The sequence below is a fragment of the Zootoca vivipara genome, chromosome 11 (genome assembly GCF_963506605.1).
Source record: "Zootoca vivipara chromosome 11, rZooViv1.1, whole genome shotgun sequence".
Classification (NCBI taxonomy): Eukaryota; Metazoa; Chordata; class Lepidosauria; order Squamata; family Lacertidae; genus Zootoca; species Zootoca vivipara.
Genome location: NC_083286.1, coordinates 49440932 through 49459902, shown reverse-complemented (window position 1 = coordinate 49459902; position 18971 = coordinate 49440932). Strand labels below are relative to the sequence as shown.

At 42.3% G+C, this 18971-nt stretch overlaps 1 protein-coding gene across 3 annotated transcripts in view; it reads right to left on the bottom strand.

Annotated features, from left to right (window-relative positions):
• Nucleotides 1-833: 833 nt before the first annotated feature.
• Nucleotides 834-18971, bottom strand: part of ALPK2 (alpha kinase 2) — an 82026-nt gene continuing 63888 nt past the window's right edge. For 2 of the 3 annotated variants that reach the window (XM_035100543.2, XM_035100546.2), the window contains exons 12-13: nt 15796-15844; nt 834-1875 (exon numbers count right to left, since the gene is read on the bottom strand). In XM_035100543.2, the coding sequence (XP_034956434.2) occupies nt 1659-1875; nt 15796-15844 (266 nt within the window). In that variant the 3' untranslated portion in view covers nt 834-1658. The remainder of the gene's footprint in view (nt 1876-15795; nt 15845-18971) is intronic. The other variant, XM_035100545.2, reaches the window with a different exon arrangement.

Sequence of the window (18971 nt, the reverse complement as noted above, 5' to 3'; positions counted from 1 at the left end):
TCACATATGACGGGAAGGTGGGTGTGGTTTTGGGAAAATGGCCTTACAGGCCAAATGTGAACCTCCGGTGGGTCAAGCTCAGCTAGTTAGAGCGTGGTGCTGATGACACTAATTTTGGCCTGTGAGCTAGAGGTTCCTCACCCTTGGACTTTAAAGTTTCCTATGAACAGGTGCCAGGCCTTTAACAGGAAGAAACTGCTGATGAATTGGTTATCATTAACTGAGGGGGGGAGAGGGTGTTCCTAGAAATGGTTGGTACACTCCTTCACAGCATCAGGCGAATTATCAACGCCAAAGACAATGCTAAGTCTTGTTTCAGTAGGAATTTAATTGGAGGAAAAAATGCATGGAGTATAACGAGCATTATTATTACTGTGCAAATAATTAGGGAACAAAACCATTATTCTAGTACAGTGGTATTGACCTGGAAACTGCCAGTGGGTGAGTGAAATATAGGAAATATCTTAATAGGGCTTCAGGTATAATGAAATGAATTACTCCTACAGATCTATGTACTTTGAAATCCAATGAAAGAAAATGAAATAAAATGATGTCAGATTTGTAACATCCACACAGAGAGAGAGAAAGAGAGTGTCTCATTTTGAACAGGCAAGCCCCACCCTTTCCTGCAAGGTTCAAGTCGAGTTTCAATCATGTTTAAAGGCACTAAACCACAGAATACGATTTGCTAGCCTGGGGGTGGGGATTCTTAGGGAAGGACACAGCACTCAAGACCTTCAGTCTGATTAGCATGGCTCTTATTTCTTCAGTTATAAGTCTCACAAATAGAGCAGTAACTCTCTACTCTAACCACTGACTTCACCCAGAGACACACACACACACTCCCACACCCATTTCTCTCTCTCTTTTTCTCACATACTTCTTCATAACAGCTACAGATTAGATAGTTAAAATCATCTAGCAGAGGAAACATGATGTGTTTCTATACAAAAGTAAGCGGAAGGCTAAATTGTTGGTTAAAGGATAAAGACATTGTGGGCTCCACACAGTCCCCAGGTCACCTGGCCAATGTGTTGTTTTACATTATATCTTTGACATAAATTATAATATTGAAAACCAGTGCAAAAAAAACCCCAACAACCCAAATGTCTGAGGCCCACAGTTGAATCCTTCATATGCTTTGGTGCATCTGGCACCTATTATGCATGTCTGAGAAGCCAGCTTTCGGAAACTTCTAGAAACAACAGTTCTTCGTTTGAGTAAAAAGAGGCAGGCGAAGCAGGTTCACGCATTCCGGAGTGTGTAGCTTTTACCTCACGTGTTTTGAAACGTCCTACATATATTTATAGACTTACCTAACAGCTGAGTAATATGGAAGAAATCTACTAAAAATGCAATTTTCCCAAAAGGCCTAAGTCCTGCACAGCCTTCCAAAAAGAGAGATTGTGCAAATAACACACACCCCCAGTCCGTTTAGGCAGTCTATGTGAATGCTTATGCTTGGTATTGGGGGTGCTGATCTTTCCAAACGTTCACGTGTTCTAGACTATCCACTTTCTTCTTGCAGAATGTTGAACGCTCTGAGGGAGCCCCACTGCTGGAGTGTTCGGTTCCAGAAAGTACAGTTTGTCTTTCTAGAGAGGTCCATTCTACAAAGATGAGAATGAGAAATGTTTCTTTTAGGAGGAAACAAGTTCCTATGTTCTCTTGGCAGTCTGTGTGCTGACCACGGTTTTCTTTACAGTACTTGAGGTTGGCAGTGCCTTGATTTTGGGGGCTGCTGGCTTCCTCTGCTTCTGACCGCTGGCTTGAAGGGGCTTCAGTCCAAGCATCTCACAGTATTTATTACATAGGTGGAGGACCTTGAACTGTTCAATAAATGAGATGGAGCAGTTACCTTTGAAACCTTTGTACCTGAAGAAGAAGACAGACAGGATTGAAACTTTTTGGTTTCTAAGAGAAATACTGTAGGCTACACCTCAATTGCAAGACTTGCTAAAACATTCAAGCCACACTTAACCCATATTCAACTAAAGTCATCTGTCATGGATGATTTAGCTGAAATTCCTGAATTGCAGGGGGTTGGACTAGATGGCCCTCGGTGTCCCTTTCAGCTCTACAATTCTATGATTCTGTGAAAATGACCAGCTTAACATCTAGCCTCAGCAAAATACAATGGCATGTAGTAAAAGAGATCACGATTGGCACCATCGTCTATAGAAGAGATGGCTAACCTTTTTTGGAGCGCCAAGGGCCACACTGACCCATGGTCAACCCTTGGAGGCCCGTATGTCAAAGTGCAAAAGTAGGAATGGCAAGTACTGAGGTTCTCAAGGCGGCCTTCCAAAAGACTAATCTAGTGGGAGAGATCTAAACATGACCTTCATTCTTCCATTGAAATTAAAGGATTTCATGCACTTACACTTGATAAATTGGTGAAAAAGAATCTCAGGATCCCACCCCCACTGCACTTACGCAGAATTGCACAGACAACATGTGGGACTGTTGCTCACATAACCACAAATAATAGTTTGCCTTTCATTAAAAGCAGTATGTATTTATTTATACCTATCAGCATTCAACTTCACTTTAAATAAATAACTTTACAGACATCTTACAAGAGCTAAACATTCATTTATTCATTCAACTTCTATTAAGGTTGCCAGGCATCCCCTCTTCCCGGGGACAGTCCCTGGATTTACAAATCAGCCCCCCTGACAAAATCCATTGAAGTTGAAAAGTGTCCCCGGATTCATTGAAAAAAATCTGATAACCTTCACTTCTATCCTGCCATTCCTCCTGAAGGAGCCCAGTTTGGGAAATCAAAAGTGCATTTGTAAAGCCCCCAGTTCAAACTGAATCATGCTGCAGAATCGCTGCTTGCTCCTTTCTAGAGTTCAACCCAGGTTAGAAAACCTCACCCTGATTATCTCCTTTTTCTTTTCTTCCTCTTTTTTTTGGGGGGGGGAGGGGGGAGTTCAGGTACATTCACCTGACAGAATCAGGGGAAACAGCACAATGATATGAGGGGAACTGTACAAAATATTATCCTGTACCATGACTGAGGGTGCCATATAATCCTTACAGGTTTTTTTATGCTGTTAACAACTGCGAGGAATTCTCATCTCTGTTCAGCCTGCCTGCCTTTAATAAAAATGCTAACAGTTCTCCATGTTGGTGAATCAGGAAATAGAGTGGAAGATAAAGCAGATGAAACAAAAGAATTTTGAATCGGCAAATAAAACAGGGAAATGGTTGGCCTGGCAATTGAGGAAAAGACAAAATCAAAATATAATAAATAAAATTAAAGTTCGGGAAGAAATAATTGAAGATCCAAAAGAAATTAGAAGGGCCTTTCAAAATTATTATAAAAGTCTTTATAGTAAAGGAAAAGAAGATGCTAGAAAGATAAATGAATATCTGGAGAAATATAAGTTAAAACAAATTATGGAAAAAGAGAAGAATAAATTGAATGCCTCAATAACTGCACAAGAAATCCTGAATGCGATAAAGAAGATGAAGCAAGGAAAAGCACCAGGACCGGATGGACTATCGGCAAAATATTATAAAGTACTGAATGGACAGTTGACCCCTGTATTAGTGGAAGTAATGAATAATATACTTCAAGGAGGAAAGACCCCAAACACATGGAAAGAAGCTTATATAACTCTGATACCGAAGCAAGGTTCAGATGGTTTAGATGTAAAAAATTATAGGCCAATTTCGTTATTGAATAATGATTATAAGCTTTTTGCAGATATAATGGCAACAAGATTGAAAGAAATTTTGAAGGATTTGATTCATAAAGACCAAGCAGGTTTTCTACCTAACCGACAATTAAAAGATAATGTAAGACATATTATAGATGTGATAGAATTTTTGGAGGTTAGAATAGATAAACCTGCGGCGTTGATGTTCATTGATGCAGAGAAAGCTTTTGATAATATATCTTGGCATTTTATGAAAAAGAACCTTGAAAAGATGAAGGTAGGGGGATGTTTCCTGAATGGGATCGAAGCAATATATTCGGAACAAAGAGCAAAATTGATAGTAAATAATGTTTTGACAGATGAATTTGAAATTACAAAGGGGACCAGACAGGGCTGCCCATTGTCTCCGTTACTGTTCATCACGGTCCTGGAAGTGCTACTAAATAGAATTAGAGAAAAACAATCCATCAAAGGAATCAAATTAGGTGCGAAAGAATTCAAACTGAAAGCATTTGCAGATGATGTAGTTGTAACATTAGAGAACCCCAAAGAAAGTGTTGCTGAAGTGATAGAAGTGATTGAAGAATTTGGACAATTGGCAGGATTTAAAATGAATAAACAAAAGACGAAAATGATGATAAAAAATTTTGGTAAAGAAGAGAAGGAAGATTTGCAGCAAAGACATGGTATCGCGATCGTAAAAAAGGTACAATACCTTGGAATATGGATGACAACCAAAAATATAAATCTGTTTAATGACAATTATGAATTGGTATGGAAAGAAATAAAGAAAGATTTAGAGATATGGAATAGGAGGAAGCTGTCATTCCTTGGTAGAATTGCAGCTGTAAAGATGAACGTATTGCCCAAAATGTTATTCTTGTTTCAAACAATACCTATCATAAAGGGGACAAGACAATTCAAAGAATGGCAAAAAGATTTACAAAGATTTGTTTGGCAGGGGAAGAAACCAAGAATAAAATATAAAATATTGGTAGACAAGACAGAAAGAGGCGGATTCTCCATGCCAGACTTGAAATTATACTTTGAAGCGTCATGTCTCTGTTGGATAAAAGAATGGATAACATTGGAAAATACGGACTTGTTGGACTTGGAGGGATTTGACAACAGAGCAGGTTGGCATTCATATCTATGGTATGATAAGAAAAAAACCCATAAAGGATTTACGAACCATGTTATAAGAAGATCGTTATTTGAAGTATGGGAAAGAAATAAAGCCTTGTTAGAGACTAAGACGCCATGGTGGATCTCACCAATGGAAGTGATCATAGTGAAAAAAGTGAATATGGAAGGCGAGAGACCAACATATGAAAATTTTCTAAGACAATCGGAACAAGGTTGGAAATTGAAACCATATGAAGAGGTTAAAGTATATTTGACGAGTTGGCTGCAATATCATCAAATTAATGATGTATTTGTGAAAGATAAAAAAATTGGTTTTGAGGAGAGAAGGTCCAAATTTCAAACAGAGTTGCTAGGGGGCAGAATAAAATTGTTGTCCAAAATGTATAATTTGCTGGTAGAGTGGTATACTAAAGATGAGTTGACGAAAGAGGTAATGATAAAATGGGCTAAGGATTTTGGGCATAATATTGAATATGATGCGTGGTTGAAATTATGGAACCAAACAATAAAATTTACAGCATGTACTGCTTTGAAAGAGAATGTCTGGAAGATGATGTATAGATGGCATTTAACTCCAGTGAAATTAGCAAAAATGTATAGAATGAGTAATAGAATGTGCTGGAAATGTAATGAAAAGGAAGGGGACTTTTATCATATGTGGTGGAAATGTGAAAAGGTTAAAGGATATTGGGAAATGATATATAACGAACTGAAAAAGATATTTAAGTATACCTTTCCCAAAAGACCAGAGGCCTTTCTGTTAGGACTGATAGGCCAAGAGATAACTAGGGAGGACAGTACCCTTTTTTTGTATGCGACAACCGCGGCGAGGACATTATTAGCCCAGAAATGGAAGACCCAGGACTTACCGACAATTGGAGACTGGCAGACAAAGATGATCGAATATGCAGAACTAGCGAGACTGACTAGCGGGATTCGAAACCAGAGGGAGACAAGGTTTCTAAGGGATTGGAGTAAATTTGTGGATTATATGGAAACGAACTGTAAAGGTTTAAAGACACTTGCAGGCGTGAAATAAATCCTACGAATTGACTTTAAAGATTAGATAAAAAGGAACTGCGAGATAAGAACTGATTAGAAAACCTTTTGAGGGGAGGGAGGGAAGTCAAGCTCGGCGGAGCATGTTTTTTGGGATGTATGTATTTTTGAATGTTTGTTTGTTTGTTTGTTTGTTTTGTATAATGTTTTAAATGTGTTTATTTTGGAAAATTTAATAAATAATTATTAAAAAAAAAAAAAAATAATAAAAATGCTAACAGTCCTCGCCCCTGTGTTTTACTTCTTTGGGTAGGACAGGCCTGTCATTTTGAACTGCCTTTCTTGAATGCAGCTCACCCTACCTAGGAGGTGTCAGTGACAAGGGATCTCCAAAAGCCCAGGCATTTGTCTACCTCCAACTTCAGCCCCAATTATAATAAACAACCTCTTAAACTTTAACATTTTAAAAGCAGTGAATATGCCTCCCTTCCATTCTCTTGGTGCCAAAAGAACACCAACTGGAAAGGCTACAACATCAAAAGTCGTGATTCCTGAGCATCTGTAATTCTGCACAGTGAAAAGCCACTTATGCCAGACCATGATGGAACATGTAATTCCACCCTGGAATTGGAAACGGCTCTTTGACAGATTGCACAGATCTTAATGTTTTTCAAACATACCTTCAGCATAATACATTTTATAGGCTCTGCTGCTTTTCTTAAACTCCAACACACGTTTGGTGATGATCTTAGCAATGATGACACTGATGTGAAGCTATTACCGGTGCTGATTGAAAGCCTAAACCATTTTGTGACACTCCCATCCAGAGCGCATGAGTCTGTAATGCACAGCCTGTGACAACCCCCCCAAAAGGCTATTTCAAGAGCTGTAAGTGGGACAGAAAAGGGTGACCAAACAGATTAAGGGGCTTGAGCAACACTGCTCTGTGAAAAATGGTTGCAATGTCTGGCTTCTTTATAGCTCAGAGAAAAAGGTGATTAAGGGAGAAAACAGCAGAGGTGTACAAAATTAAGCACAGTGCAGACAGAATGGATAGAGGGTTCTCCTCCTCCTCCTCCTCCTCCTCCTCCTCTCTCTCTCTCTCTCTCTCTCTCTCTCTCTCATAATGCTAGAACTCAATAGGGTCATCCAACAAAGCCAAATGTTGGGAGATTCAGGACAAGAGGAATGACTTAAGTCACTCAGCACACAGTTAAATCTGTGGGCATCACTACCACAAGATACAGCGATAGCCATCAGCCAGGTGATTAGGTACATCCCTGCAGGGTAAGGTCATCAGTGGTCACATGTCATGATGGCTGTGTATCATGTCATGATGGAGGCAGCATATGTACCTTAGAGATGGAGGAGGAACCCGCAGATTCCCAAGCAGACCCACCCACGCCACAACCTATGTCGACCCTTTAGTCCCCCTTAGAATCTGCAGCCATGAGGTTCACACTATGAGGCAAACCAGCACTGCTTCTGTCTACAGTGGTGCCTCGCTTAACAAACGCCCCGTAAGACAAAATTGTCGCTTGAAGGAAGGATTTTTCTAGCGGAGGTTGCCTCGCTAGACGAATTCGTTTTACGAAAAATTCGTCTAGTGAATCACGGTTTCCCATAGGAATGCATTGAAATTCAATTAATGCGTTCCTATGGGCAAAAAAAAAATTCAAAAAAATTCAATGCATTCCTATGGGATTCGCTAGACAAATTTTTCGTTATAAGAATAGACCCGTGGAACGAATTAAATTCGTCTAGCGAGGCACCACTGTATTTTTAAAGTGTCCCCCTCCCCATTTTAAAATGCTCCATCCACTCAAAGCCTGGAGAGGCTGGTGTGCCACTTTCAATAGAATAAAGCAAGCCATCATAGAAGGGACAGGGCTTGATGGCATTCCCTTGCTCAAAAGGAAATTATACAGGGGGAAACATGCCTGCCTCCCCCAGTTTTTCCCACAGGGCCAGCCATGTTTTGTCCTTTATGACAAACAGCTGAACTAATCTGTTTATTACCCCAGGCTTTTGCTATCTAGTCTTTTTTTAGCTGCTTCTAAGAGACCATTCACCCCCAAATCACTTTTCTGCCAGTGATAAACCAGTTTCCCGCAGGGGCAACACTGGTATGAAGAGGAACTGCACAGCAGTTGTTCCATGTATCTTGGACTTCTGACATTAAATTTCAGGGCAAGCCCTACAGAGGCAATTGCCTTTGATGGCCAGTGCAGGAGGCAGGGATTGTGCAAGGTGCTGGAGGGCAGAGTTGTGTGTGCCATGCCCTGTGCCCTTAAACCACGGCACCAAATGTTGCAGGGGGTATGCAAAACTAGTCTACTGCCCTCAAATGCAGTAGAAAATGCTGCCCTACTGATAGTGCTGTTGTTGTGTTTTTTTAAAATCAATTGCTGGCCCAGTTAACCACCATACTGTATATGGAACAGTGGAGGCAGTCTTGTCCTTCACCTCAGGGAGCAATACAAGTTGAGCCAAGACCTATAGGTTTTGTGAGATGGAGCCATGCTTCAGTGACTCCCATGTGAGAAGAGGAGAGGCTATGGCTCCTCCAAAACCATATCAGAACCTCTCAGGCACCAAGCCATTGTAACCATGTTAAAAAGGGGTGGCCAGAAACACTGGCCTTTTGTGTCTGTTTTTGTTTTGTTTTTTTGCAAAGGAAAACGATATTCATTTCCATCCTTTCACATTCAGCCCAAGTTTTGCTTTAGCACTTGCAAAGCTGTCTGTTGGCCATGCTCTATCTTTTGTTTAGGCCTAGCAGAGTGGGCTTATTAAATATTTGATTAACAAAGGCTGATATCATTGGCTTAGATCCTCCCTTCCTCCAGAGGACTGAACGGGGATTCTTAAAAAGTTTGTGTGTATGAGGGAGACGCAGAGAGAGTAAAGTGTGCCCTCTACTGAGCTGGAACTATATTGCAACCATTACTGTAATGAGATTATGACGGGAAATTAACATTACGATTGCTATCATCTACTGTGAAGGCTGAAAGCGGGTTATAATAAAAATATACCGTATTTTTCATTCCATAAGACACACTTTTTTCCTCCTAAAAAGTAAGAGGAAATGTCTGTGTGTCTTTTGGAGCGAATGTGTGGTCCCTGGAGCCGAATTGCCCAGGGGCTAAAGGCAGATCGTGCTTTTTTTCTTCTTCTTAAGAGCTAAAGGCTAACAAGAGGGAATGAGCTGAAAGGAACCCGCTCAGAAGCTGATTGCAAGAGATCGGAGAGGGAGATAAGAGATCTAGCTCCCTTCCCGGCCCCTCCAGCCCCTTGCCTAGGCTTCAATTGTTGTCTGCAGAGGGAGACATGTGACTGGCTGATTAGATTATCTGTCTGGAAACTGTAGAAACAGGTCCATTTCCTTTCCTAGAACTGCAGAACTGTAAGTTGAACCCCATATAAACAGGATTTTTTCCCTTTGCAAGGAAACTCAGCAACTTTGAGCTGCTCCTAAAAAATGGAGCTTTCCCCCTTTGCAAAAAAGATGCACAACTCTGAGCTGACCCCCCTTCCCCAAAAATGAGGCTTTTCCCATTTGCAAAAAAAAGCTGCACAACTTTGAGCTGATCCTAAAAAAAATGGAGCTTTCCCCCTTTGCAAAAGCTTCCTCAAATATTTAATTGGGGGGAGGCAAAGGCACCTAGGCCTCTAGGAGTTGGCTGCTATGCCTAGGACAATTCAAGAAAGCAAAATATTTTTTTTCTTGTTTTCCTCCTCTAAAAACTCAGTGCGTCCTATGGTCAGGTGCATCCTATGGAGCGAAAAATGCGGTAAAACTCACGAACGTTCAAGTAAGCAACTGAGGGAGGAAACCACAAGTAGAAGGATGAACAGAGCAATCTTATACTCAAATGGTGCCAGGCCAGGAGGAGGTATACACTGCTCCTATGTGTGCAGGAAGGCCATCCTAGGACACTGTGCTGCCTGAGGTGAATGTCAACATGGTGCCTCCTCTTCATTCCATGCTCAGAAGCCAACTGGTCTGGCAGGTTAATTCTTATTTCAAGACAGGAGGCAGGATAGTGTTCTCCAGTGGGATGGGTTAGGGCCCCAGGACAGGGAGCTGTGTGACATATGCAGCTCTGTTCACCAAAAGAGGGTGTGGGGCTCAGCAGCAACAGCAGCAACAGGATGCCAGCACAGCTGCCTCCCACCACCTGCTGCCTGAGGCGGCCATCTCACTCTGCCTAATGGTAGGGCCAGCCCTGGTCAGTGGAATGGATGGAAGGGGGAAGATACAACCCAGAAAATACACATACGCAGAGAGAGAGAAGTGTAAAAACAACGTAACTCCCTCAGTGTCTGCCTACCAATTCTGTGGAACAGCATCCCTGTTGAGACGTTTTTGCTTTGGCAAGCTCTGCTAGTGGGCTGTTTTAGGTCTTCATTTTGTTCTGTTTTTAAACCTATCCTCAACTGTGTTTTTTTGTTTTTTGTTTTTTTAAACAGTATTTGCAGCTTTATTTTATGGCATGTTTATAAATAGTATTGAGACATATGGGGAAAGTGATTCACAAATTAATAAATAGTAATCAGGAACTGTTTTTGCAATGATGCCCACATGCCTGCCCACACAAGGAGGGAGCCAATAAGAGGATAATAAACACACACACCCCAGCACATATGCTTCCCCACCCTCAACATAGTCCTTCTTGCAATAAAGTTCAAGGGCCATTCAGGAAGGGAAATACCTTTTTCACAAGCAATCAAAAGGAGAGGCCAAGACATGCAACAAGGGCAGCCATGGAAACACACTGGTTATCAGCAGCAACCTTCGGTGGCTCTGGTTTGGAAGCAGGAGGCGGAGGTTTAACCTCCCCCACCCCCATGAGGAGGTGGTGGAAATGGCCCCACTCTCTTTTTGCATGCCTGGACAATACACTTTATACTGCAAGTTCCACAGAGTGGTTGCCTACCCTTTCAGCCACATATCAGACATAGAGGACATTTGCCTTCCCACAACCCTAAGATTCAATCACTGACACCAGGAGCACAAGAGATGCAGGGGGGGGGCAGGGTCTAGTGGAACAGGCTCATGTTTCTCATGCAGAAGAACCCAGACTCAAACCCAAGGTACAACCCTGCACTAATCAAGAGATGAGCACCTTCCCACCATCATTCAGACTCAGTTGACTGGATCAAGAGGGAGACTGCATGGGCCAAAAGCCAGGCTTTTGCAAAGGTCATGCCATGATGCATAAACAAAGGCTATGGTTGGCATCATCTGTACCCTGCTCTTAATCTTAAGAGACATGCCACAAAATGAAAATACAACCCCAGAAGCTCAACACTGTACAGTGGTGCCTCACTAGACGGATGCCCTGTAAGACAAATGTTTCGCTTAACGAAGAGATTTTTCGAGCGGAGGTTGCCTCGCAAGACGAATTCGTTTTGTGAAAAATTCGTCTAGCGAATCGCTGTTTCCCATAGGAATGCATTGAAATTAAATTAATACGTTCCTATGGGCAAAAATAAAATAAAATAAATAAAATTCAATGCATTCCTATGGGATTCGCTAGACGAAATTTTCACAAAACAATTTGACTCACAGAACAAATTAAATTCATCTAGCAAGGCACCACTGTACTTGCTAGAGGCTGGCTGAGTATTACACAGTAATCAAATAGCCCCAGGTTTTTTTTTTAAGTCAACTTCATCCTGTAAGAGCTGCTGAAGCAAGGAACTGTTTGATCAAAAAAACTCCAGCACATCTTGCAATATCTGCAACCAAATTTGGTGCTATTTGGCTTGCAAATCGCTACTTCGAAAATGGTTTCATTCAATTTCTGCTGTGTTTTCATATACGGATACCGTAATGCGTGTGGATTTGTCTCACCAGCATTATTCAAGGCATCGGGGACAGGAGAAGAGGTGTTTGCAAAGGGCTACTGACGGCGTGAGAACCATCAGCATAGTAGGTTCCTTTGACATTGTTAAATGTGAGAGATAATTTATAGGTTAGGAGAGCAGGGTGCTTGTGGCTGATATTCCCCACAGCTTCTTTCCACACAAGTCAGTAAACGTCAAAATCCAGTACTCATTTGGGACAGGTGAATTAGCATAGCAGTCAGCTGCTCAGGGAGGTCTGTTTCTCTTGAGACCAATTTAGAAATCAGAGGTGTGTCACAGAGCTTATTGTGAGAACCCCCACATAGGTGCACCTCATAGGAGGGTCCACAGCCAAGCTCCTAAGTGGAGTCTAAAAAAGAAGGTATCTGTGTTGCTTTTATACACAGTGCAAGATACACACCAGTAAGCTTTAGACAATTTTATCCTAGTCAGTATGTGCATTGAACTAAAAATGTTTTTATATACCGTGGTACATTGGAAGTTGAACAGAATCCGTTCCAGAAGTCCGTTCAACTTCCAAAACATTCAGAAACCAGGGTGTGGCTTCCGATTGGCTGCAGGAAGTTCCTGCAGCCAATCGGAAGCCGCGGAAGCCACCTTGGACATTTGGGTTCCAAAGAACATTCACAAACCGGAACACTCACTTCCGGATTTGTGGCGTTCAGGAGCCAAAACAGTTCGACTCGCAAGGCGTTCAACTGTATGAACATGTAGTAGTTTTTGATTGCTATATATATGCAATTGTTTTAACAGGTTTTTTAAAAAATATATGCAACATAGGAAATGAAATAAATAATAACATTTAAACCTGAGGAGTTTGCCAAAGCCAAAATCTCACTTGCATTTTTGCAATCTCTCTATTTAAATTTGAATGCATCCTCTGTTCAGTTTGGGACACAGTTTGCATTCCTGTGATGTGAACAATTCTGCCATAAACTTTCTTTAAAACACACATATACACAACTGTGGCTAAAATATTGCTGAGAACCAACAGCATTGTTTCCCAGTCAAGTAGTATCTTCCCAGAATTCTTTTCACTCTTAGGAAAAGATTAATGGGATTTGGCCATTGCAGGAAATATTGTGCAGAATATTAATCAGTGCGATCTTCTGCAACACATATTGTATGCTCATTAAAAACGTATATTGTCAAAAGGAAGAAAATAAATGGTCATGAATTATTCAAAGTGCTTTGCCTTAATGGCATTTTATAAGCCTGTGAACTTACACCAAGACATTAGAGTATCTTTTCTCCTCACTCAAAATCTACCAAGAATACAAGGCAGATAAAAAAAAAGGTAATGACCGCAAGAATTAAAAACATTCAACACTGGGAAAAATATGAGCTGGGATAGTGAATTAAGATTTTTTTAAAAAAAGAAAACTTCCAATTTCCTTGTTTACTTACTGTTTTTTTAAAAACAACAACAACTTACAACCTACTTAATTTTCGTAATAAAGTTAAGTTGGCCAAAACAAAATCAAAATGTCACAACAGTATTGAAATATATCGCAACCCTCAATTTGAACACAAAGTCTATATATTATGAAGCCTGCTAATGGCTCCTAGTTACAATACCTCAGAGGCATTAAGCCCCTCAATACTAGTTGCTGGGAATCACAGGTAGGCAGAGTGCTGTTGTGTTGTGGCTCTCAGTAAGCGAGACTGAGAAGGCCTTCTGCCTGAAGTCTTGGACAGTTGCTGCATTAAGCAGGCCTGCCCTATCCATGAGACAAGGTGAGGCGACTGCCTCAGGCGGCAGGATCCACAGGGGTAGCAGATCTGGTTTCCAAGGAATGCACCACTCAGTGCTGCTGTTGCCACGGTGGCAGCAACACCTGTGGCACACTCATTGGAGGATGGATCTGTTGTCGTCCCAGCAGCCCCGCCCCCCGCAATGCTGCCTCTGCAGTGGCCTCTCAGCAAATAGGAAACACTGTTGGTCTCCCTTGTTCCTGATGTAGATCTTCACACACCCCTTCTTCCCTGGGGGGCATTTTGTGGCTTGCTCAGGTGCCAAAATGTCTTGGCCCAGCCCTGGCATTAAGTAAGTAATCCTCTCATAAGGAAGAGGTTGCGCTACCATCAGAAAGGACTCAGGTCTTTGGTTGAATGGCTATCTTCCCTCCTCCTCCATTGCTGTGTACTGTATTTACTTGACACAGTTATGTTATTCTGATAATTGGTTGCTTTGTGGTTTTTATGTTATGGTTGTAATTGCACACTGTTTTTTTATTTTAAATGTCTTTTTGTATCTTGCCCTGGGACCATTTGATGAATAAAGGTAAAGGGACCCCTGACCATTAGGTCCAGTCGTGACCGACTCTGGGGTTGCGCGCTCATCTCGCATTATTGGCCGAGGGAGCCGGCGTATAGCTTCCAGGTCATGTGGCCAGCATGACAAAGCTGCTTCTGGCAAACCAGAGCAGCACATGGAAACGCCGTTTACCTTCCCGCTGTAGCGGTTCCTATTTATCTACTGTACTTGCATTTTGACGTGCTTTCGAACTGCTAGGTTGGCAGGAGCTGGGACCAAGCAACGGGAGCTCACCCCGTCACAGGGATTCGAACCGCCAACCTTCTGATCAGCAAGCCCTAGGCTCAGTGGTTTAACCACAGCGCTGGCTATAAATACAAACCCTAATAACTAACACTAATAAATATATAAACAAACGAGCAAACAAGAGACCACATTAGTCCACCATTACTCTCTTTAAAAATGCAGAAGTACATGTTGAAGGCAAGCAAATGGAAAGATCCTCTGTGGAATCGTGTTGTTTTGCATTTCAGGTGGCTCCCAGTTTCTAACTACTGGTATGTAGTTGATGGCAGCCTGTTGAATTTTCTTATCCACCCACCTCTGCTTTCACTTGCAAATTAGCATCTGATTCTCAGTGATTTGCATGATATGGTACTCTGGGCAATTTGTATTTAAAGACAAAGTAGACCATTCTGAGTGTTGTTGTTTAGTCGTTTAGTCGTGTCCGACTCTTCGTGACCCCATGGACCATAGCACGCCAGGCACTCCTGTCTTGCACTGCCTCCTGCAGTTTGGTCAAACCATTCTGAGTAGGCTGCATTATATCATTGATTCAGTTTCTTTCCAGCAATGTAAACGTTTCCTTTTTCTTTCCTAGTACAGTACATTATTTTATTCTCCCTGCACCCAGCTAGTTTTTCTTGAAGAAAATATTCATAGTCACTATGGATCATTTAAAAATATCTTTCCTATCTAGAAGAATTTATGTTTAATACATCTTGACCCCTATTTTACTTTTTTACTGCCAGTATGTGAATTGCTGAACCTAAGCAGACTCTTGGAAGCGTATAGGAGATGCATAAACTTTGATGAAGTCTTTTAGGAGTAACCAAAGCAAGGAAAGGATGAAATGAATTTTCCCATGCAACTAGGGTTCTGAATCTTTAGCATAACATGGCAACTCTGTTTAAATTCATAAAAATGTATTTTAAAAAACCCACCCACACAATTTGTTTTCATAGAATTCCAACAGATCATTTCTTGGTTTAATAGTTTGTTACCTTCGCCCATCCCTTCCCCCTTAATGCTTCCCTTTTATCAAGGAAGCTCTTGATTCACCCTGTACTGGCTAACGTAGCAAAACTGCATAAAGTATGTGGGTAGAGCCGAGTTTGTGCGTTCTGTGCCAGTGAGGTCTGCACTGATATTAACTCTAATACCTGATAATGGATTTGAGCAAAATCTTTGTCCTTTGGCTGCTGCTTCTCCCCCCACTCCCCCCCCCCCGCTTAGGAAGAATGATGGTTTGTCCCCAGATGGGTTAGGTGGAACATGATACTGTATGGGGGGTGGGGGACAACCAAGAGCGTCTGCAGTGTGTTTATCACTCCCTCTCCCAAAAGCAAACCAAGGAGCCTTTTCAAAAGGAAGGTTCCATTAACATTTTATCCACCAGAAGAAGTCAGCAAGAAAGCCCACTGAAATGGTTTTGCTTTTAAGAGCTGTGGCTTAAAATGGATGCTGCGTGCTGCAACCCTCTCTATTAAGTTCACAACATCACAAGGCTGATACAACAAGGGGGGGGGATAAACCAGGTCATTTAAAAAACGGCGCTGCTTCACTCACCCTTTGGCCTGTGTTGCTATGCCAACGTCGGTTAGTTTCATTCCTACACCTACAAAATAAAACAGCAAGCCGGCATCACACAGGGGTATTTCAGGTATAGAAAAGCTTTATATATTAATGCAGTTTTTATTGGCTTCTCTGCTGATTACAGTTGCTATCCATCACACTCTCTGTATACACCGCCACAAATATTTCATTTCTCCAAGGCAGGTTATTCATTCAGCACTGTCATTGAATACAAGTCTACTCTGGAGCATCTCTTCCTCTTAGGGCTTATCTACACCTCTTGCCCCATTACTGTGCCTCTTGATGAGCTGCCTCGGCTCAGGCAGACTTTTTGGATCTGACCCTCTGCTCTTTGTTTTGCTCTGGTGTCCCAATAAAGATCTGCAGTGGAGATCCTGAATCTGCAAAGATCACAACTCACAGGGTGGAATGCAGCTGAGTTTTTATTGATTGCATTTTTACTCTGCCCTTCCTCCAAGGAGATTAGACTGGGGCATATGGTTTTCTGCCTTCCTCTTTTTGTGTGAGATACCTAGATGTGGGTAAGACACAAGGGAACGGGCCAAGGTCACACAAAGACCACTATGCCCAAGTGAGCTCCACAGAAATCCACTTCCTTCTGTTGCGATCACAGAAGTTGTCCCATGCATGGCATGATTTAGTTCAGAGTGGTCCAATGTGTGGCTTGAGGGCCACATGTGGCAACATTTGACATGCACAGCCCTCACACTGCCTTCCCAAAGCTGGGTAAGGAGGCGCTGGGCTTTGGGAAGGTGGCATGAGGGCTCTGACAGGGTCCTAGAGCCCTTCCTAGTTAGCACTTTCCCAGCTTGGGGAAGAAGGTGGGAGGTGGAAGGTGGGAGGGCTATAGCAGTGTTTCTCAACCTTTTTTGGGCCAAGGCACACTTGTTCCATGAAAAAAATCACGAGGCACACCACCATTTAAAAAGTTTAAAAATTTAACTCTGTGCCGCCCTATATTGACTATATAATTATGACTGTAAGAAACACTTGCCAATTGCTGTGTTGGTTGCAATCTCCTGTAATAAGGCTTCACAAGCCGCTGATTTCTCTGCCAGCACAATCCCAATGCACCTTGGTGAGGCCTGCACACAGGCAGAGAGGCACTGAAATCCTGCAGTCCCAACATTGCATTGCTGAAACCTCTTTTTTTGCCAAAATATGACTAGTACTGTACAAGACACACTCAGTAATGCAGTTAGATAATTTTAGACTGTGGACTTAACCATCTTAGAGCAGCCACAACACGGACTGCAGTTGAATGTGGATCATTCATTGCATGTTGGGGAAATGTGGGCAGGCAAGTGCTTCCAGCCAAGCCCAATCACTGCCAACAGCTTCAACTCAGCAGTGCCACAGGTGAGAATGGCTCTGTGAGCACACAAAAGAGTGCAGGCATTCCCAGGCCAGCCCAGTCACTGCCGGTAGCCATAGGAGAGCGGCTCAGTCAACAACTTAGGCAGGAGCTCCCAGCCCAGCCCACTGTGCACAGCCCAATTGCTGCCTGCACCAGCAAAACCTCTGCTGTGCTGGCGGAGGGCTTGCTTTCCTTGGGAGTACACCCAGCTGAGCTTGTGTGCCAAAGCCTGAACCGAACAATAAGACCTTGTGAAGAGTAAGAGGTGAGCTGAAATGAACTATGCACAATTCTTTTTTTGAAAAAGAATCTATAATGCTTTCTATCCTCTTTTCAAACCGGTTACCAGCAGTGGAAAAATGTAGGAATTTCTTGCTGCATTTGTTATATTAGTTGAATATAGCACCATTGTGGAAGCTGAATACTTGCCACAGCAGGTAGATAATTCATTTCTTTATTCTGACAGTAGGTAACACATTCTGAATGAAAAGAGCTGCAGCCTTGAGGAGGCTGGAGAAAAGGAAATATCCATAAATCTGTTGCTAGGAGTTCCACTTTAGTCAGTGATGTACTGTACCTGCAGGCATCCAGCCCGAAGCAGCTACTGAAGGGGTGACCTGATCATGGGTTAGTCACACTTTCAGCTTACAAACTTCTACCCAACTTGGGCCCAGGGCAAGAGCCACAGGAAAAACCAGCTGAGCACCAACTGCAACAATAGACTGTGGGAGGGAGGGTTACCAAACCCTTTGTTCTTCCATGTGAACCCGGCCAGGAAGCTGAAGTGTAGGTGGGTTCCCAGGAAGCAGAACACAGCAAAAACAGCAAGAACCTTTATTGAACTACATAACGGAAACGGGGAAAGCAACTGCTTAGGCAGAGGGCCTTCTCGGTAGTGGCACCCACCCTGTGGAATGCCCTCCCACCAGAGGTCAAAGAGAACAACAATTACCAGACCTTTAGAAGGCATCTTAAGGCAGCCCTGTTTAGGGAATCTTTTAATGTTTGATGGATTTCTGTATTTTAATGTTTTGTTGGAAGCTTCCCAGAGTGACTGGGGGAACCCAGCCAGATGGGCGGGGTATAAATAAATTATTATTATTATTATTATTATTATTTATTTACATTCCTGAAAGCCTGGGCCACTCCCACTGCCAACGTGATGGGCTGTCTAAACTTCCAAGCTGCGAATCACGACTCAGAGTTCAAGGGCCAATGGCAGAGGCCCAAATTATGAAATGTTCTGTGATTGGACACCATGTATCGAATCAGAACACAGGAGCGCCGAATCCTTAGTCCAGACTCAAGCTCAGGCAAACACAGACCACTGAATACATAACAGAAAGATGTCTAAGCTGGATGCTCCAAGCTTAGACCCACGTGGCTTAAGCAAACCATTTTTGTGTTTCTATACAAATAATTTACAAACATTTTACCATTTTGAAACTTAAGTTATACTGCCTGCCATTTCTTGCTGCTGTAAACAACATGAATCTGACCTCTGAAGAGTTTGGAAATAAACCTTTTTCAACTTGACAAACATGTGGTCTCTTTCTATGCTAAGGGAAGTAGGGAGCTTTGGAAGCAACTTGCAAGGGGGTATTTTAAAGGTTTAACAGCCTACATTTCCATGCTTTACTTTGCTGCATATTTTTTAGTTTTAAATCTCTGTTGGGTGTCTCACCAGAGAGTACTTGGCCCAAACCTGGATCTAGGCATCCAGGGGATTCTCCTTTCCATTTTACCAAATACAAAAACCAACATTGTTTAGAGTGGGTCACGTGATGCCTGA